The following is a 20,838-nucleotide window of genomic DNA, read 5'->3' as shown; positions in this document are numbered from 1 at the left end:
AGAAATATATCAAAATCCATAATATCAAATCGGTATCATTAGATTCATCATGAAATGAATTTTCATATTTTATTTATTTAGTATTGTGAATGCTGATATTTTTTGCTCTGAACATGGTCAAAGTTACAGAAATTTGACTTTCCGAAAAAGTAATACACATTTTGTTTTGAAACCAAGTGAATATTTAGTTTGGCAAGTGAGAGAGATGGTGGAGTGTGTTTTATTTTTATTTATATAATGTGATATTTTGGTGGGTCTTTCGTGGTGTGATTCGCTATTATCTACTAATTAATCTATGTTTATGTCGGGAAATTTCTGCATCGGTCCGGTCCAAATCATGAAACAAAACAAAAATTAAATACCTCAATCAAATGAAAGAGCTCCAAAATTAAGGAACATAGTGAATTGAAAGAATTGAATGAGATGGCTCCATGAGAAATTGTTAACCTGTCAAAATCGGATGACCCAACTCCAAACTTTAGACTTCAATTGATTGCGAGACCTTATAAATTAGGGAGCATAGTGTTTTAAAATAATTGAATGAGATAGCTCTTTGAGAAATTGTTGACAAGGTCAAAATTGGATGACCCAATTTCAAATTGGAGACCTCAGTTGATTGTGAGACCTTCAAAATTAGGGAGCATAGCTAGTGTTTTAGTCCTTGCAGGGGCGACGCTCGGATGGATGGGGGTGTTATTTCTTTGGGTCAGTCTTTCGGGCTCAAATCCTCCTCGAATTCGTCCGTCAGGACAAATTAATTAGATGGAGCTCCGACGTAGATTTCTGCCAGCTCTTAGGGCGGCGAGGTTAGGGTTTCTCGTCGTGCGTACGTAACAAGGAGATTTGGTGTCAGATTCTTCAGACCAATTCAAGGATCCAACGGCAATGAATGCAACTCCATGGCGCTGGTTCATAGGGACACGTGCATGAAGACTTCTCAGTTGTTGTCGACGAGGTCAGGTCGGCTCCGGTATGAGAGCAGCGATAGTGGCGCGTCAACGGCTCATTCTGGCGGCAATAGTGGTTGCTCGGTGGTCCATGGACCTCGATGTAACTTTTATTATGTTTCATGTGCTTTGTACTTCTGGTGAATCTTTGTAATAGATCTAATCCTTTTCGCAAAAAAAGACTAAGTACGCAATCACAGTTTTTTATTTCGGAAACAAAATTTTGGACGTCGCCGAAATATACGAAATTTCAGAAATTTTTGCATATTTCAGAAACTATTTTCGATTTCGAGATTTCAAATTTCACTTATTTTTAATGCATTCTAACATGATTTAAACTTATTTCGAAATCGTTTTGAATCTTTCTCAAAATTTCGGGGTTAAAAATATTTCGGACCCCACTGAAATATGCAAAATTTCGTTTACAGTTTTAACCCTGTACACAATGGGCAATGCATTACACATGCCAAACTGCAATAAACAAGAAGATGATATGAAGTTTCTTGCTCGTAACGAAAATTACAGCATGTGCCCCCATGCCATTTACACTTAACTGGAGGAATACTTTGATCTTTAACGGTAGTTTGAGATGACATATATAGCTGTTTTGACCGAAACCTGACCCGTACGTGTACGACGTATCCATCAACGCCGAATACATAGAGTGGAGAGTGCAAACTGATGTAAATACGAGGGACATGCCAGTGAATGTTTATACAATAAAAAAGGCGCACCGGGCTATAAAAGGGTACGGACTCTACACCGAAATTGACTCACAATGTCTTTCAGCTTGTAAGATGAGAATACGAGGTGAGATCAATGCAGGTTTTGCTATTTGTAGAATCCAATCTTCTTCCAGAAAGAACACCTTGTGTTAATTGTGAGAGAGAGCTAACATAGATTCCAATTACCAGTCTAGTACACAAGTCAGGCATTTTGAGCAATCTCAATCGAATTGTAATCTGCCATGGATGCCTGCCTCCAGCTGCACTTGTTTCTCGTGCTTCTCGTGGCTATCCTGGTTCTGTTCTTGAGGCCCCGATGCTCGGTCGCTCGAGACAGGAGCGCTAGTCGGCATCCGCCGGGGCCGTGCGCGCTGCCCATCGTCGGCCACCTGCACCACCTCGCGGGCACTGTCCCGCACCGTGCCTTGAGCAGCCTCGCCCGGCGCTACGGCCCGCTGATGAAGCTCCGTCTCGGCGAGCTGGTGGTGGTGGTAGCGTCGTCCTCGGATGCTGCGCGAGAGATCATGAAGGTCCACGACGCCAACTTTGCGTCGAGGCCGCTGACCTCCATGCAGAGGCTCGCGTTCCAGGGCAACGAGGGCCTGGTCTTCGCGCCCTACGGTGACGGCTGGCGGCAGCTCCGCAAGATTTGCACCAACGAGCTCCTCAGCTCCCGCAGCGTCCAGTCCTTCCGGCACGTCCGTGAGCAGGAGCTCGGCCGGCTCCTGCGCTCGGTGGCGGAGGCCTCGGCGTCCGGCTCGCCGGTGAACCTGACCAAAGGTATATCGGCGTACCTCGCGGACTCAACGGTGCGCGCCGTCATCGGCAGCCGGTTCAGACAACGGGACAGGTACCTGCGCGTGCTGCAGGACTTGCTGAGGATCGTGCCCGGGATGACCCTCCCTGACCTCTTCCCCTCCTGGCGGCTCGTCCTGCTCCTCAGCAGCGTCCCCGGCCGCATAAGGCGCCATAGCGAAGACATGAAACAGATGATGGACATCATCATTCGAGAGCGCCAGGAGGACAGAGCTGCCGGCCAAGCCAAAGAGGAAGACTTCCTCGATGTGCTTCTGAGGCTTCAGGCGGAAATGGATTCCCAGTATCCACTCACCACAGAAAACATCAAGACAGTCCTGCTGGTAAGTGGACTGGTAACCATGGCTCCATCGAATTATTCATGAATCACCCGCGCATGTCATGCACATTGTACTCTTAACATATCCTCTCTTTTTTTTGACCATTTCTGTTATGTTGTCTCTATTAGGACATGTTTGGCGCGGGCAGCGAGACGTCAGCTACCACGCTGGAGTGGGCGATGGCCGAGCTGCTGCGGAACCCAGCGATCATGGGGAAGGTGCAAGACCGTGTCAGGCAAGCAGCAGCACTCGCTGGCCGTAACACTGTGACAGAAGCCGACCTGCCAAATCTGCACTACCTGCGGCTAGTCATCAAGGAGACGCTCAGGCTGCACCCTCCGGTACCGCTACTGCTCCCTCGCGAATGCGAGAAGCCGTGTCAAGTCCTGGGCTTCGACGTACCAAGGGGGGCCATGGTGATCGTGAACGCGTGGGCGATCGGCAGGGACCCGGCGCACTGGGACAACCCGGGCGTGTTCGCGCCTGAAAGGTTTGAGCAGGATAAGCGGGACTTCAAGGGGACGAACCACGAGTTCCTGCCGTTTGGTGCTGGGAGGCGGGTGTGCCCTGGCATGTCATTCGGGCTGGCGCATGTCGAGCTCGCGCTCGCAGGGTTGCTGTTTCACTTCGACTGGAAGCTGCCGGGCAAGGATCTGGACATGACGGAGGCATTCGGGATCTCAGCAAGGCTGCGGTCTGATCTTACCGTTCTCGCCGTCCCCCGTGTCCCGGTGCCCACGAAGCAGTAAATGTCATTGATAGTACTCTTTTAATCACAAAGTTATAGTGCATATTAGTTTGTCCGAAGTCAAATTTTATTATTTTTTATCAACTTTTACAACAACTTACAATACCAAATATACATGGTATGAAAATAATATATTGCACCGTAATCCAATAGCATTGAATTGGTACATAGAATATGATGATCAACCATACCATACCAAGCAGGAAGCAACAATGTTGTATTGAGTCGCCAATTACCTTGTGGATACCAAGAGCCTCTCTGACAGTGTCATTTTTCGCCCATATCAGGGACAACACATATTTCATCGTCTGCAATGAATACGAAATACTCTCAGATAAGAAAACATTGTGCCACAAATTTGGTAGTACTTGCAGCCCGGATACACACAATTGGTTTGTTGGTTAGCCATTCTGCTCGGGTGCGCCGGGCACCTCTTCTGTGTTGTCGCCGGGTCGGTGGAGGGTCATTGCTTTCCGAGACCAGGTTACTGATCACTTTCCACGTGTCGTTGGTGTAGCTGGTTATGAGCAACTGTTAGCGTCATCTTTCTATAGAATTGTATAGGATATTCAATAAAATATACCATTCTTAAGAGCATCTCTAGCGGACCCCTCAAAACGCGAAATTTTCAGTTCGCGGAAAACACATTTTGAGGGTTGGTTTGGGCTACGGCCGAGTAGACCCCCCTAAAACTAGACTGTAAAATCAAATATTCTCGTATATTCTTCCTAACGATCTTCTTCTTCCTCTCGCCCGTGTCCACGGTTAGCTAGCTCGCTCCTACGAATCGGACGGACAGTGCACGAAGCGACCAAATACGGTGCCGCCGGCATCCAGCACGACTCGCACGGAGCGCCCCAGCGTCATTGTCGCCGTTGCTGCTTGAATCGCTCCAGAAGCTGGCTAGCGCCGGCGTCGAATCGATCCAAAGCTAGCTAGCTAGCTGGCTAATCGGTCGACCCAGGAGCTAGCTCCCGTCGCCGTGGTCAATCGATCCACAAGCTAGCTAGCTAGCTAGCTAACTAGCTTCCCTCGCCGTAGCTGTCATATACGGAGCCGCTGGTGTCACGGAGCCGCCGCATCTCGTTCACGGAGTCTCCGAATGGGATCAGCCATGGCTGCAGGCACGCTCTCGATCCTTTTGCAGTGCAGAATTTTATTGGTGCAGGGAGAAATCGACGACTGGAGACGGATGGTACTGACGGCGGCGCACGGGAAGAGGCGGCGGAAGGATCCGGTTTGTGGCTTGTATACTGTCTTCAGAGGCTCGGACCTGTAGAACCAGGGGTCGGAGGCTCGCGTTTTCAATGGCTTGTAAAACTTTACAGTTCCGCGAGTGAACTTTTATGGGGTCTGTTCTGGACACAAATTGGTCTCAAACCGTAAACTCGCCGGATTTTTTACAGGTTTGACGTTTTTGTGGGGTCTGCTAGATTTGCTCTAAGAAGTTGCTCCTCACTTTTTCCTATTCTCTCAACATGCAGCCTGTCCACATCATCATCTAGCCATGTCAACAATTCTCCTGATTTTCCTAGCCTATTTCATCTTAACTATCGCGAGCATAAGTGCGACAGATAATTAGCACAAAACTGAACGCAAGCGTCCATGCGTCCCTTGCTTGCCATGCATAATAAACAGTAATCAAAACTTGCATGCGTCGGTTCCACAGATATAGCCAATAATAGGAAACTGCTAACTATGTACTCTGTAGTACATAAGGACGTGAATAAGGAAATTGCTTTGACTAATGAGAATTAATACTCCGACGACTAGGTTCCTTCGTCTTCCTGAAGGAATAAATCCCCACGGTTCCCTACAAAAATCCCAACCGATTCTTCCATATCTATCTCTACCAGCCTCTCTACATTGTGCCGCTGTCATAATATTTTCTTTTTGCGATAGAAAGAGAGTTTTATTCCATGTGCATAGGGTTACAATCAAAAGGCACCAAATCCTCGATACAAGGAGGGCTTCTTCCTAGCCATACAGCAGTAGTGAATTCCATACGACTATACAAAGCCAACTGATGTGCTACCCTATTTTGCTCACGCTTGATTTTTGATGGAAAAAACTCCCGAGTCTCCATATGATGCTTGATCTCCTTCACCAAGTGTCCATATGCTGACCTGGTTAAACTCTTCCCAGTCAATGCAGCCAACGCCGATGCAGAGTCTGACTGCACAACAATTGGCATGGAACAATGCTGCACGGCCAAAGCCATGCCTTGCATGATTGCATGCAGTTTCGCTTCCAACGCGTCGTTGCAATTGAATATACACCTGTATGCTGCAAATATTACACTCCCATCATGACGCCGAAGAATCATACCTGCTGTAGCAGACCCGTCATCCTGCATGAAAGCACCGTCTACCGAGAGGGCAGCGAATTCGGCCGACGGCCGCGGCCAAGCCAAAGGGGCGCCCGCCCTTGGAACCACTTGTGGAGCCTCCTGTACCGTCGGCATCTTCCCCTTAAGAATTTCTTCCGTTGAAAATCTGCCATATAGGTTGAGAGAATTCATGTAACTCTGTAGGTAGTCAGATGTCGCCGACAACGGGGGAACCTCTTTACCATGAGTGAGGTTTGATCGCAAAGACCAAATTCGCCATATCAGCATGATCGTGCAATCTCTCATTTGATCATCGCAGTTTGCAAGAACATTTAACAACCAGTCATGTCCTGTGTCATGTAAGACATCATTGCTAGGAAGACGCCATACCAGCCTCATGTGTGTCCAAATTCTGCTCGCATGATCACATGATACAAGAGCATGGAAGCTCTTCTCCTTCTCTCTTCCACATAACGGACATCCATCTCTAATTGAGATGTGTCTATATTTCTTGCACTCATTTGTAGCAAGGGCACCCGAAACAGCCTTTCAAGCCATAATCTTCATTTTCAACGGAACTTGGGAACTTCAAATACGCTGCCAGATAGGCCTCCGTCCGGAAGGGTTGCCACTGGAAGAACTCAAATGTACCCAATACTGAACATCCGTTGCGAGATGGTAAGCATTACGGACAGTAAACTGTCCACTTTTTTCAGGGAACCACGCAATGAAATCCTGCTCATTCCTAGGAGATGTGCGAATCTTCAAAATCTCCCGCACATCCAAGTCCCAAAAGTGTTCCCTGAGCCGCTGTACATTCCATGCTCCATGCTCATCCAAGAAGTCCGCCACCCAATTGTATCAACAATTCCCCTTGGGAGTTACTGGCCGAAAATTATGTCCTCTAGGGATCCAAGCATCTCTCCATGTTTTAATTAGAGTACCATTGCCTACTCGCCAAATAATGCCTTTCTTCACAAGATCAAGTCCGTGAATAATACCTTTCCACACCGCCGAAGAACTAGCAGAGAATACCGTGTCCAATAAATTCCCCCTTGGGTAGTATTTAGCCTTCAACAAACAAGCACACATGCTGCCATAGTACTTGATTGTGTATGCCCCTGGTTTGTTCACATCCGTAGTCGAACACCATGTCGAGTGGCGTCGCCGACTCGAATGCGATAACCCGTGCCCTTCTGGCCGGTCAGATCTCCGATGAGCACTACTCGCAAATCAGCCGGCACTGGTCGTGATCTTCCAACTCGCGTCCCGTGCACTCCCAAGAAAGGCGCCATCCTGGTGGTGATTCCTGACCAGAACATGGTCGTCAAGCACTTCTGCAGCGCTCGCCACGGCCTTCACCACTTCTCGGCGCCGGGTACGCCTACGCGTGGGTGGGTGATGCCGAGCGCGAGTACCCCGGCTAGTGCTCGGGTATGCCCAAAAGTTTATGGACTGATGTTGCACTGAAAGAGTGTCAAGTTTTCTTACCTTCTGCTCATGTGCTCATGTATTTTTATGCAATGGAAAACATAGTGATTTTCTAATCAAGTATATTGGATGCATGCCATCATTCCATTTTTGTTCATGAAATACTTCCACCAATTTACAACATAATGTTCGTCGATTCTAGAAATGTTCACCGATTCAAGAAAATTGTTTAAAAAGATCTTGACACTTTCTTAAAAAGTTTTAAAATAGTATAAAATGTTCATGAATCAAATAATCTTCTTGATTTTAGAAAATGTTTGAAAATTTGTAAAAGTGTTCACAAATTTAAAAAATATTTACTATTTCAAATATGTGCATGAGTTTAAGAAAATGTCATGATTTCTCGAAATTGAGAGTGATACTGTATCTTGCTGATGCAGCAAAATGTGGTCATGGCCATTGGAGATTATAAAAAAAAAATCTCCCGTTGCAACACACGGGCCCTTTTGCTAGTATTTCTCAAACATCTCAGCGTGGGTATACCCAGTCAACTCGGAGCCTGAGGTCACCGACGAGGTGGCCCTTGAGCTTGCCGATGGCCTCCTCCGCGTGCTCACGGCTCTCGAACGCGACCCACCCGAATCCCACGGGGTCATGGCTCCTCGAGCTCGTTAAGTCGCACATGACAAGCGGCCCGAACCGCTTGAAGAGCCCGTGCAATTCATGCTCGCCGGGGATCATGCTCAGCGGCACGTTGGTCACGCGCACGACTCGGCGCAGCTGGTGTTGGCTCCCAGCTGAGCCGGAGGCGGAGGCCAGCAAGAGCGGGTGCCTCCCCGGAGGGCACCGCTCTCTGCATGTTGTGAGGCTGAAAGGCCCGTGGATGTAGTTGTAGGGGCAGAAGTGATCGTTGTCGTGGATTCTGCCTACTCCGCAAAAGTCGCATGTCCTCTTCTCACGGCAGCGGCGCTCAGCGTCTAGGAGAAAACGAGGGATGCCGTCAGTACACAAGTCGATTATAGAATAGTGAAGTGTCGCTGATTTATTACAATTTTGTATTAACTTTATACTGAATTAGCGATACTTATTTTAGGGCGAAGGAAGTAGCAAGAATAGACAAGTCATATCATATGCGTACGCACGTTTCTTGTCGTGCTGCTCCTTGGCCGGCGCCGTTCCCTCCTGCCGCCGGTTTCTGCGTCCTGTGCGCGCGGCAGAGAATAACGCGTCTTAGTGTCCGTGTGTTTACCATAGAGATAGAGGTACTCCAGTTAGTAAGCAAAACCTGCGTACGTATTGTTTGTCCTCTTCTTCTTTATTAACCTTGTACTCCAGTTAGTAAGCAAAACCTGCGTAAGAAAGAGAGAGAGAGAAGCGCACAAACCTTGCGGCGCTGGCGCAGAGGACTTGTTGACGATCTTCTTCTTTATCGTAGCCGCTCTGGTCTTTCTCCTCTTCTTCTTCTCGCCGATCTTCCTCCGCTGTCTACGGCTGGCCATCTCCTCCACTTTCCGGCGGTTGATTTCTTGTCTATCGTTTTTCTTACCCCGCTTATTAACCTTGTGGTTTATAATTATACTAACTGTCAATGAGACTTGGAAGGTTTGGACACCTAATTCGACCGTGACTCGGATCGGATGTTTTTGTTACTTTCTAATCTAAAAGCAACACCGCGTACGTACTACCACGTAACATAGAGAGGCCCGCCGTACCGATCTCCTCCTCCTTCCTCGCTCCCCACTCCGCGGCGCCCAAAAAAGCTGCATACATGGCACACGACGCGAGAGCGCGCGCTGCGGCCATCAACTTCTGGAAGGACCCGAACGCCGAGTCGTGCTGCATCTGCGGGGAAGAGGACGCGGGGGAGAAGCACGGCGAGCTCTCCTGCCCCTACGACTACCTGGTGTCCTCAGCCGGGTACGTGCCCTGCAGGGCGAGGCTCGCCGCCTCGAGGGACGACAGGGACGCGCCGTCCGGCCACCGCGCGTTCCTGCGCCGCTTCGTGCGCGTCACCAACCTGCCGGAGCGCTGCCCGCGCCCGGCTCGCATAGCGGAGCTCTTGGCCCGGTTCGGGCCCCTGAGGATGTGGCACGTCGCAATGGACGCCCCCGCGGTGTGCAAGGGCTTCGCATGCGTGGTCTTCGAGCGCCGGGAGGATGCCGAGAAGGCCATTGACGAGCTCAACTGCTATTGCCTTCACGGCCATAGCTTACGAATAGACTGGTTTTATCCCGGCGCCTAAAGCTTTGTACTCGTTTTATGAAATCAGTGAGATTACAAACCTATTTTGACCAATGAAAGGCTTATATGTTTGTCTACATCTTGTTATGCAAATGATGGGTGTGAACTCCATTATACTTATTTTAGGCCAATTCTAACCGATCCCCTGAAAGTTAATGAAGTAAAAGGCTTAGTGTAGTTATATACTTCACTGAGTTTTGACCGGACCTAGCCAATCCCCTAAACTTAGTGGAGTAATTTTTTTTCATTTGCATTACAATTTTGGCCACCGAAACACATTTTCTTGCTTCTTTATTTCATTCAACGACATTAGATTACATAATAATTTACAAATTATTTGCTAGAAGAGCAACACCAAAGAAAATAAGAACCACAATTAGACATTTTAGAAGATATCCAATTTCCATAACTGCTCTAACTAGTTGGACTAATATCTTCTCGATGCCTTCATTGTTGATTTGCGGATTCTCGATTTTGCATACTTCATTCTTCTTTTTTGATTCTAAAGAAGTAGACATTGCTTCCCCTCGAATTTCTTCTATAATCTCACATCTAGTCTCATGTTTAGCCTCAATTCTAGCAACAAGTGCACGGACATCTACTAATTTTTGTGCTATCAATAGACCGATGTATTCTTTTTCCCAATACCAAAACGAGCATACATCATCCTACACACATCGATGAGCATCAATGAGCTACCGAAATTGAACCGGATCCGGTGAAAAACTGAATCAAAACAAGCACATAACCCATCGCTTGTGCATTTGAAGAACACCCATCCAGGATTTGGCATGGTAGAAACTTGGCGCACCACTTGACGTGTGCAGTCTCGCATTCTATGACCGGTAGCTGCAAGCTGGTGAACTGATGCGCGAGCACCGAGCCCGGACGACGGTCGGTCGTGTATTTGCCAGCGAACCGACACCGGGAGCGATTAGAGTGGCTAGAGGAAGAGCCGGTACCTGCATGCGGCGCAGAGGCTTTTCCGGGGTTGTGTGGGCCTCTTCCCGGCCAAGCCATGCCAAGGCACAGCCGCCGGTGGCCGGAAATGCCAAATATGGCGGCGGCGACAGCAGCCGCAGACCCCCAATTTTACTCCCCAATTATAATGGAGTATAATTTTACTCCACTCGATATTGGTCGGTCCCCCTTTTTACTCCATTATACTCCATTAGGCCGGATTGGGGATCGGCTAAATATACTCCACTGACCGGTTATAGGGGATCAGTTAGAAATGCCCTTATTGTATAGCAAACATACCCGTGTGCTGCAACGGGAGAGGAAAAAACACCACGGTCTATACTCTCGAGCCCAGCAAGCATGGCTCAACCCCCCCCCCCCCCCACCACCACCACCACCACCACCACACATGCCACTTTACCTATGTCGTTGCTTATCCTCTTTTCCATCCTCGGTGACGACGGTGAGCACGATGTCCATATGATCCAAATGCGTTTGAACATGGCAAAGCTCAAGGTGATGGTTAAAACGCATTTAGATCAAAGTTTTAACCATTCCATTGTTTGGAGTGGTAGTATGGTAGGTATGATCCAAATAAGTGTACATCTAGTTTTTGTTCTAAGTCAAAGTTTTAAAACTTTGACAAATTTTATAGGGAAAAATAGCAGCACTTACGGCACTAAATTAGTATCACTAGATTCGTTTTCAAATGTAATTTCATAATTTACCAATTTGATGTCATATATGCTATTATTCTTTTCTATAAAGTTGGTTGAAATTTTAAAGCCTTGACTTGGGACAAAAGCTAGATATACACTTATTCGTGGATGGAAGGAATAGATGGCATAGATGAGATTCTTGACGCTGTAGGAGGGATCAACAAAACGTAATTGCTGGTCTTTCTTCCCTGTCCAGAGATAGGCTTGGAACCTTCCATCGTTTGCTCCCAATGAGATGGCAAAATTTTCTTGCACCACTACAACCTTTTAGTCGTATAAGGAAAATAGTGAAAAAAGGTGCCAAAACAAACACTTTTATCATTATGATACGGTACTATATTTATGCTTCCATTAAAATGAAGTTTGTTGTAACAATAATCTACAGAATTTTGGAAGGAGAAAGGGAGCATATGGAATTAAAATCTGATGTTCAGTTTTACATTTATCCCCAAGAACAAAACTCAACGCTGAACTAACTTTTGGAGAAAAAATAGAGCATATGGAATTAAAATCTGATGTTCAGTTTCTCATTGATCCCCAAGAACTAATACTCAATGTTGAACTATCAACATAAAAGATAAACTGAACCAAGTACCCAACATTTTGCAGTTAACTATTATCCCATGATTTGCAATCGTAGTGTTACTGCTCCATATAACTAGTAATCTCACTTCTGACGTGGGAAATTCACCAACCAATGCAACATGTTTGAATTTGTATTGCATTTAGAGCCACAATTACCTGCAAACTGAATCACCCAGAATAAAGAGCATCAGACAAACGGAGGAAGCAATAAATCGGGCTTCAATAAGATTTGGTCGTATGAAACATTTGGATTTCTAGGTGATACCCCACTCGTTGCGGTGGGAATATGTTGCAAATTTCAATATGATTTGGTCGTATGAAACATGTGGATTTCTTATGCCAAACTTTATGTGAATTAATACGAATGTAACTATTTGTATACCAAATGTAAATTATCTATGAAACGATTGTATGATTACCTCGGGTGAAGAATAACTTATTCTGCACCCTGAGTAATAAATAGTATTAAAAATATTATATATGATATTTGATTATTGTATTGTTGCAAAATTTATTGAATATAGGTAGATTAATGGGAAAAAACTAATAATGAAAGAAAAATCTCATGCATGTTGTGTTGGCTCTTTGAAGATGTGGCATGTGTACATGTTAAGATAATAAAGCTAGTGGGAATGAACTACTTAGGCACATATATAGGATTTGTTCATCTTCCATGCCGAGGTAAGCTATAAAAGAACGACTTGTATATTTTCATAAAGTCCACCTAGCTCAGATGGTTATGTGGAGCATTACAAGATGAAAAGGGTGTGAGTTCGGTTCTCACTTTTTTGTGAACTTCTACATGGAGAAGCAGGCCCGAGAGAGGCCCAACTCTACAATGACTCGGCATGGCGGAGCCCTTTCTTCCTTGAAACCGATTTTTGCCCCGCTTTATATATAAAGCAACAACACCGAACAGACCGAACGATACAAAGTGGAGAGAAAACACTCTTACAAAGCGGATCAAAAGATACAACAAAAAACTTAGGGCTAGCCTACCAACTTGCCTAGGACCAACCAATGACACCAAAATTCCACGACAACGCCCCCAGGAGGGTGACGGCGCTAAGCGTCGCCTCTGCCGAGTCTGAGCACGGACAAGGGTTTTCACCCATAGCCCTGACACATGAACGAGACCCACGACTGCGCCTTCAAGAAGGGAACGACACCCACCGGCGCTGCAGTCGCCGGCACTAAGCGCGAAGCTTTTGCTCGGGAACTCGCTAATACCACCAGGAGGCACCCCTGCCACCCCCGAAGCGAGAGTCAGGCCAACCCCGCCAAATCCGAACACGAACGGAGCATCCTAGAGCCTTCCACCCCTACACACATGCCGCCCACACGGCCAAGAGGTGTAGGCACCACCGTCACCACGAGGCCTGCTAGAAAGTTCACCATGGATCCTGCCATCCAGGTTCGCCCCCCCCCCCGGCATCCTCTGACAACTCAATACAAACGCCAAACACGAGGCCGCCTCTCCAACCAAGCCCCAAGCCTCCACCTCGACCTGGACAGAGAAGGACGAGACATGCGCAGGAGAGCAACCAGCCCGCGGCCAGGGGCCCAAGTCAAACCCCTGCAATGGCGGCTAGCCCAGCGGAGACCTTTCTTTATTTTTAGGAGTTCAGCCGGGCGGAGCCCTACCTTTATTTCCACGAGTTTTTACATTCACTGAAACTTGTATTGCGAGTTGATTGCCTGAAAATCGAGGGTGTTTACTGCAGTACTTTATAACGGACGGTCAGAAGCAATAATTACATTCATCTTGGCTTCTATTGTATCTTCTCGGTGGAACGCCGCTGGAAAGATAAATGATGTTCTCAACTAGCATAAACTATTTCAATGACACAATATATGTGCGTCTGAATCCCTAAAAAACTCTTGGCTCCAATCGATCTATGTTAATGTTAATTAATGAATATTCCTTGAAATAAGTTTACTAAATTTATTTAGTTTTAAAATTGGCTATCATCCCCTCTCGTCTGAAAGGGTCTGTTTCAATTTTCACCGTTGATTTAATTAAGAGGGTGTACTGAAGCAGAACACATTCTATAAAGGTATTTTTTGAATTGCTTACCACATGGAAAAAGGTACTTTTTAAATACTCCTTATGTTAAATACGATAGTCAATTCCTTGTATTAATAGATTTGCATCATAAAAGATTTTTTTGACAGATAAAATAGTAAATAAAGATGTGCTTTAAATATTGTACGTCTAAGTGATACGTTATTGATTTTACCTAAGATTCGTCCAAGCATTTTCTTTTGTCTTTTATCCTTTTCTTTATAATTTGATTGTGTTACTTAGATATGCAATAAATAAGGCACATCTAGACATATGCATAGTAAATTTGGATTGAGACCTATTCCAAGACGGATTTAAACTTACCTTCTACTCCTTTTGTTTTTTACTTAGTCCGTGTATTAGATTTGGTCAAAGTCAAGCTTTGTAAACTTTGACAAAGTTTATAAACAAAAATATTAACATATACAATAACAAATCAATACCGTTAGATTCATTATTGTATGTACTCATATAATATAGATTTGTTATGATAAATGTTTATATATTTTTTAGAAACTTGATCAAACTCTACAAAGTTTGATTTTAGTCAAATCTGATATGCAGAGTAAGTAAAAACGAAGAGAGTATGGGGCCTTTTGTCCTCCGAGTTTGTATCCTATACGTACTCGACCTCGAGGCTAATAATGAGGACAACATATGTATCTCGTTTTGCACAGATATCTGAAATTCCAGATACAAACAAGCGGCAAAGTTGGGGCTAGGCGCACGCGCTCGCCATGAAGAAGCGCCTGGCAAACGGGAGCATAAAGTGCGATTCGCCGGGAGTCGATCGGCTTAGTGGCCTTCCCGACGACGTGCTCGGGCGCATCCTGGGCTTCCTACCCACCCCGCTGGCCGTGCGCGCGACCCAGCTATCGCGGCGTTGGCGGCGGCTGTGGCCGGCGCACGTGCTCGCCCTCAACCTATCCGTCCAGGACTGCAAGAACCGTGGCGTGGGGGTCCGGTTCCCCGACCTCTGCGCGCGTGCCCTCGCGCGGTTCCCGATCTTCTCCATCCCCTCCATCTCCCTCGAGTTTTGCACGCGCGACCAGATCGGTGTCGGCAAGGCCCAAGCATGGTACGCCGAGGCCATGGAGCGCGCGGCGGGGTCCGTGAGCGTCACATTGCTACGGGGGGCATTCACGCTGGCACTCCCGCGGTTCACGCAGGCGGAGGCCCTGTCCCTGACTCTGACCCACAGAATCGATCTGGAGCTCCCGGCGGCCGGGGACGACCCGGTGCACTTCGGCAGGCTGACGGAGCTGGTCCTCGCCACGATGCAGCTGCCCGCCGGCTCGCCTCCGTTGCACGAGTTCCTGTCGTCGTCCTGCCCGCGGCTGCGGAGGCTTCGCCTGTCCTGCGTGAGAGGTGGCGAGGCCGTGCGCGCGCTGGTCCTCCGCTCGGACCCCCTCGTGGAGCTCGACCTCAACAATGTGGACGGCATGGAGAGGCTGGACGTGGCGGCCCCCAACCTGCAGTCGCTGAGCGTGCGCTCCTGCTTCCGTTTCCCAAGGAGCAACGACGTCGACGAAGACACCGAGGTGGTTGTCTCGGCGCCGAGGATGGACTCCGTCTGCTGGTACCGCAGCTACCCGAAGCGGCTCGCCACCCCCGACGGCAGCCTGGCGCGCGTCCGCCGGCTCTCCGGCCTCAAGCTCGCGACGCTGGGCCGGAGCGACATGTTCGACTTCCCTTACACGATGCAGCTGCTGCAGGCCTGCTCGCTCACCACCCAACACCTGGAGCTGGACCTGGTGCTGCCGGACGAGATGACCCTCGACAACTGGCTAGGCCCGGAGGAGCGGGGCTCGTGCGAGGACCTGATGAGATACGTCCCGCCATTGCCTCGCGTCACCGTGCTCTCGCTCAAGGTTCGGTGGGGGGTGAGTGGTGGCGACATCGGGCCGTGCCTGGCCTCCGTCCTGTCGCGTGTCCCGAGCGTGGCAACGATTCACGTGGAACCAGCCCCGTACTGTCTCACCGTCTTGGTACGTGAAAATTCAATTTAATAAATATGGTATATGTAGTATATGCCACGTATGCATGATTTGTGATATTCTTTCCATCTCGTGTAAGCAGGGGGGCGCAGTCGTGCCGCGAGGAGAGTGCCGGTGGGGTCGTTGCGTCGTGGACGAAAGGGGTAGCGGTGGCCAGCTGGAGTCTCTCCGAGAGATCGTTGTCCACGGGCTAAGGGGAACGGACGGCGAGGAGTGCAACCTCGTCCAGGTTCTGCTTGGGACCGTGCCGCCGTCGATCGAGAGGATATCTCTCGGGTTTCACGACGCTACAGCCGCGTCGGTCGTCGACAAGATCGCAGCCGAGTTGCGAGGGCTCTTCCCTACTGGGTGTTGGAGCAGGAAGGCTTGCTCGACCACGCTCGAATGGACCAAACGCAAGCTAACTCCACGACAACGGAACTGATAAGGACATGACTGAATTTTGAAGGCGTGCGGTGCGGAGGCATAATCAGATATTGTTACCTCATACCACTTCATCTACTGCCACTATAAAGGCAAGAGAGGACGAAGAACCAGATCATCCTATCCATCAAAACCTGCAATCTGATGGTCTACATCCTTCCAGCATACTAAACGTGTTTTACGCTTTAATTACCCATCATACCATTACGTTAATTAATTATCCATCATACCATTGGGTTAACATCTACTAACGCTATCAACCACGCAATAAGCCACAGTTTATCGATGCCCCGCAGTAAAAAAGAAAGGAAACCGCCGCTCGCACGACCTCCTCCTCCTCCTGCAGCCGCGCCGTTCGCCTCCCGCAGCCGCGCCCTCCTCCTCCTCCTCGCGTCGCCGGAGCCACGGGAAGCGGCCGCGGGTCGCCGGGAGCCTCCCCAGCCGCACGACCCCTCGCCCCGTCCTCCTCTACCGCACGACTTCTCGCCCCCTCCTCCTCCTCCCACGCCCTTCTGTCCATACGCTCGGCCTCGCCGCCGCGCCTGCTCGTTGCCGCTCGACCCCTTCCCACCGCTGCACCTGCTCGGCCCCTTCCCCCCGCGGCGCCCACGGTAGCCGTCTTACTCGCGCTCACTGCATCGCTCCTCCCCCACCTGCCGCGCTCCCGCTCCCTGTCCCAACACAATCCTTCAATGGCAAAATCTCTAGCGCCCGAGAGGAGTACGTGAGGCAATGGAGGTGGCGGCGGCGGGCTGATGATGAACATGAGCCTGCTGCGGCTGTAGTACTACTGCGTGCTGTGTGCGTTGGCCGGGGCCATCTTGTTCGCCACGCTCCGCTACATGCTGGCCGTCGGCAGCGGCGCGGCCCTCTCCACCACCTCCGCCCTCGCCATCGCGCCGGCACCTGCCGGAGTCGTGGCGGGCGAGCACAGGAAGAGGAAGAGTATGGCGCCGGCGCCGGCGAAGGCGGCCGCGAAGGTGTTGACGAAGCCAATGGAGGTGGTGGTGTTCAACTTCGGCGACTCCAACTCGGGCACTGGCGGGGTGGCGGCGATAAGGTGGCTCTGCATCGCGCCGCCGGAGGGGCGCGCGCCTTCTTCCCCCACTACTTCATCTGTGAGTGCCTCCCTGTTCCCCTCCCCTCTCCTTCCGCCACCAATTAAGTAGATATTTGTTTCGAGAAAATTTAGTGATGAAAAGTTTAGTCAATTGGTTTTGTTTTTCATGTGATAATTAGCTATAGTTGGTCACATTTGGAATAGTTTGCAGAATTAGAAGCATGTTGACAGTTTGCAGAACTGGAAGCGTGTTGACAGTTTGCAGTAGTTGCCGGCTGGTGGCTACTTATGTGAATAGCGTGACAGATCGGTGGAAGACAAGTTTAAGCAGGCCATGCAGAAGTCTTCCTCGGTTACATCATGTCTCCACGCAAGATGCCAACTGTTCCCTCGGCTACAAGTTTCTTGCTCTGTACCTTGGTAAGTAGTCTGCTGCCATGATGCAACAATGAAACAGTTGCTCCTTGTTCATTCATAAATTATATTCTAAAAGGGTTACCAGTGTATTAGTGATTCAAGTTTAACCTTTGGCAATTTAGTCTGAAGTGTTTGGAATTAAACGTTCAGTTTTTTGTTACAATATCATTCACGTAATTCGTTGAATTTTGAGCTCCTACCAACTACTGCTACATCCAATTCTCAGCTAGAATGAACATTTGCTAATACAAACTAAAGTTAGTAACTTATTAGCATACATATGGGAGATATACTTGCTGACAACGTTTCTGTGTGCTGCTCTTGGCGACCTGGCCATTATATGCATGCATCCACAGTTCCACACAATTCAAGTTTATATTCTGGATGGATGTTGATCCACCAATCTTGTAGTAATGGTATAGATAAATTTTGTGTTTTACTTCTGTCCGAACAGCATAGTTCTACCATTCATTAGTTGTTATCTTTGTGTGGTTTGAAAAAAAAGTAGAGATAGGCAGATAAGTGAAAGATCATGCTTGTTGATGACTCGATGTGTGTTCGTGCTTTATTACATTAACATATGCAAGTTGATTCTTGCATACCTGCTGTCTGAACCTGTCTAAGTGTTGCCTGTTGCAAAAATCTTCCTTTGCTGTAAATATTGCCATTGTCCTCCCCATTCTCCAGGTAAATATCTAGGTCGAGAATACCAAGGTCTGAGGTGCATGCTTCAAGGCTGATAGCAGCACCTTGCTTCTTATTTTCTAGGGTCAGGCCGAGTCAATGCTATTTGTGATCCATATGGCGGGTTTCAGCTTATCAACTTGACAGATGTATGCAGTCACATCCCCATTTCCTCATTCTCTAATTATTTGGACCAGTTTCTAAACTTTTGAACGATTAATTTATTGCATTACATAGTGTCGAGGATGCTCAAGGATTAGAAGATAAACTTTTTATTATTGCAAGTGCATCTTATCTATGAAGCTAATATACCTTTTATTTTCTTACATAGTGTTGCAGCCAATCCCGTTGGCAACCGCTAGCACCCTCCCTGACACCCACACAACAAGGTAAATCGCGGCCTCCTCTGCCAGGTATGACCCCTCATCTCTCTTTATCTTGATGTTGTTAGATTGATTCATCATGATATGACATTTCAACTAAGGATTAGACAACAATTGTTCTTCTATATGGATTTTTTTGGTGTAACTACAATATTTTACAAGATGAATCATTCTTTCATAGTAATCTCAGGGCATATTTTTATTTAGATAAGTGTGTACGTCTAGTTAATATTGTAAAAATTGGTGTTGTTCTGTTCCTCTTTCTCCAGTTTTCTTGCTACATTGGTCATGATTTCTGTTGCTTTCTGACATTTCAATTTACAAAACTACTACACAAGTATGTATATGTGCCATGTCCCATGGACATACGTGGAACTTCCCATCTATAGAAAAATCTATGTGTTTATATCATTTTCAATCTTGACATAAAGAATGCCCAATACATGATCAAAATATTTTTATAAATTAGTGAATTAATAAGCTAGACTATAAGGTGCTCATCTGAATTGCTCGGTTTCTGTAAACTTCAAAATAAGAGTTGACAAACTAATTATGTCCATGTGTCGTAGAACACTTATTTTGCATGAATAATTTTTAGTTTATCATGAATTCTAATGATAGTACCAACTCCAGTTTCTTCTATTTTTTAGCCAATCAGGAAGTAATTATATATAACTGTGGTTAGACATTAGGTTGCAGTGATCATTGAGTTGCCGAGGATAAAGTGGGAGGCATCATCTGCCCAAGCCATCAGGTAGTCCTATGCTTACGTTTTTTGTTCCTTGGCATTGGTACTAATTATGATGATCTCGGTGCCGACAAGCAGTTATTGGGCTCTTCCCTCTGTTCGAATGATAATTTCTTGATTTGAAGTCTAGTAGTGCCACGGGCTGCTGGCTGTGTAATAATGTTACACAAAAGGTCACCATATTAAAAGCTTAGTTTCACTCTTCAACGTAAATCCTAAATTGCCTTTTCCTTATAATGATTAACTCCTGGATGATTTTTGTTTAAGAGCAGAACTTTGTGAATGGAAGAGGTTATGAAGTTTACTCACATATTCTGGTTTCGGAAACAAAATAAGTAAGTCCAATCTGCGTGACCTTCATGTCCAGAACGGGGGTGATATAGTCAATGGCTCTTTTCACTTGTTCATTTCATAATAGCTATGGAGTAATGTTGTGCACACTATATTCAATTAAATTGGAAATTATTTGTAATCTACATTAACATATTGCTTCAGTGATTATCAGTGTGTGCTTTGCCATGCCAGATAAGTGAGAAAGGCCGCCGCTTGGTGTAGTGTAGGCCAAGATGGAAGCGACTACTCACACATCTCTCTCCGCTTATTTCATATGAAATGTTATTAACACTTGATTTTCCTATTGCCATCTATTATTTGTTGTTTGTTTATAGATATGAATACGGTGCGCCAATTGTAGTTGTTGAGAGTGAGTGCAATACTAACATACTGTGATGTTGAAGAGGATGTGTATCTAAAATGTTTACAAGATAAGTGAAAACCATTATTTTTCAAGTGATGTTGATGTACGGGGGTAGGCACAAATCGAAACTTTGCTAAATCTGTTTTTTAGACGGTTTAATCTGATTTCTAAAACTGTTATTGAGCCAAATAAAGTAAATGGTCTTTTTTACATAGCTTCAGTTCTACTTGATGAATTTATGATAGTCGAGAAGCGCATTGAATGGGATATATGACATTAGCATGTTGCTACAAAGTTTTGCTCTAAAGTTATCATCTATAATACCTAAATAGTTCATCCCCATTATATGATTTCTCTACGCATGCAAGCTATCCACGTCAGCAGGCTATCCACGTCAGTAATTCGGGTTGAGATCCTCTACAGTACCGTATGGTGCTGTAGTGTGGATGACATGTGGGGCCAGGTCTCACATGGCAGTGACTGTACAGCACCGTACAATGCTGCAGAGGATCCTAACCCCAGCAATTCACGTCCGCACATCAA

The 20,838-nt window shown here is 47.0% G+C and overlaps 4 protein-coding genes across 5 annotated transcripts in view; 3 read left to right on the top strand and 1 right to left on the bottom strand.

Annotated features, from left to right (window-relative positions):
• Positions 1-1,914: 1,914 nt before the first annotated feature.
• Positions 1,915-3,557, top strand: LOC123116591 (premnaspirodiene oxygenase-like). Its single transcript, XM_044537530.1, has 2 exons — positions 1,915-2,811; positions 2,937-3,557. The coding sequence occupies exons 1-2, from the start codon at positions 1,915-1,917 to the stop codon at positions 3,555-3,557; spliced, it is 1,518 nt and encodes a 505-aa protein (XP_044393465.1).
• Positions 3,558-7,660: 4,103 nt separating this feature from the next.
• On the bottom strand, positions 7,661-8,839 carry LOC123116590 (eukaryotic translation initiation factor 3 subunit G-like). Of its 2 annotated transcripts, none has more exons than XM_044537528.1 (3): positions 8,602-8,839; positions 8,459-8,518; positions 7,661-8,293 (listed from the first exon to the last, which is right to left on the bottom strand). In XM_044537528.1, the coding sequence occupies exons 1-3, from the start codon at positions 8,813-8,815 to the stop codon at positions 7,845-7,847; spliced, it is 723 nt and encodes a 240-aa protein (XP_044393463.1). In that variant the 5' UTR covers positions 8,816-8,839; the 3' UTR covers positions 7,661-7,844. The 2 variants fall into 2 exon arrangements, with proteins under 2 accessions (XP_044393463.1, XP_044393464.1); XM_044537529.1 differs by having other exon boundaries at positions 8,701-8,838.
• Positions 8,840-9,024: 185 nt separating this feature from the next.
• On the top strand, positions 9,025-9,562 carry LOC123116589 (eukaryotic translation initiation factor 3 subunit G-like). The gene has a single exon (XM_044537526.1). The coding sequence runs from the start codon at positions 9,085-9,087 to the stop codon at positions 9,556-9,558; it is 474 nt and encodes a 157-aa protein (XP_044393461.1). The 5' UTR covers positions 9,025-9,084; the 3' UTR covers positions 9,559-9,562.
• Positions 9,563-14,573: 5,011 nt separating this feature from the next.
• The window catches only part of LOC123114917 (2-methylpropanoate--CoA ligase CCL4-like), a 28,953-nt gene continuing 22,688 nt past the window's right edge, over positions 14,574-20,838 (top strand). Inside the window, exons 1-4 of the mRNA XM_044536284.1 lie at positions 14,574-15,124; positions 15,593-15,874; positions 15,966-16,159; positions 19,344-19,349. Coding sequence (XP_044392219.1) covers positions 14,624-15,124; positions 15,593-15,874; positions 15,966-16,159; positions 19,344-19,349 — 983 coding nt within the window. The 5' untranslated portion in view covers positions 14,574-14,623. The remainder of the gene's footprint in view (positions 15,125-15,592; positions 15,875-15,965; positions 16,160-19,343; positions 19,350-20,838) is intronic.

The sequence above is a fragment of the Triticum aestivum genome, chromosome 5B (assembly GCF_018294505.1).
Source record: "Triticum aestivum cultivar Chinese Spring chromosome 5B, IWGSC CS RefSeq v2.1, whole genome shotgun sequence".
NCBI classification, from domain to species: domain Eukaryota; kingdom Viridiplantae; phylum Streptophyta; class Magnoliopsida; order Poales; family Poaceae; genus Triticum; species Triticum aestivum.
This window is presented reverse-complemented; position numbering and strand designations above follow the sequence as displayed.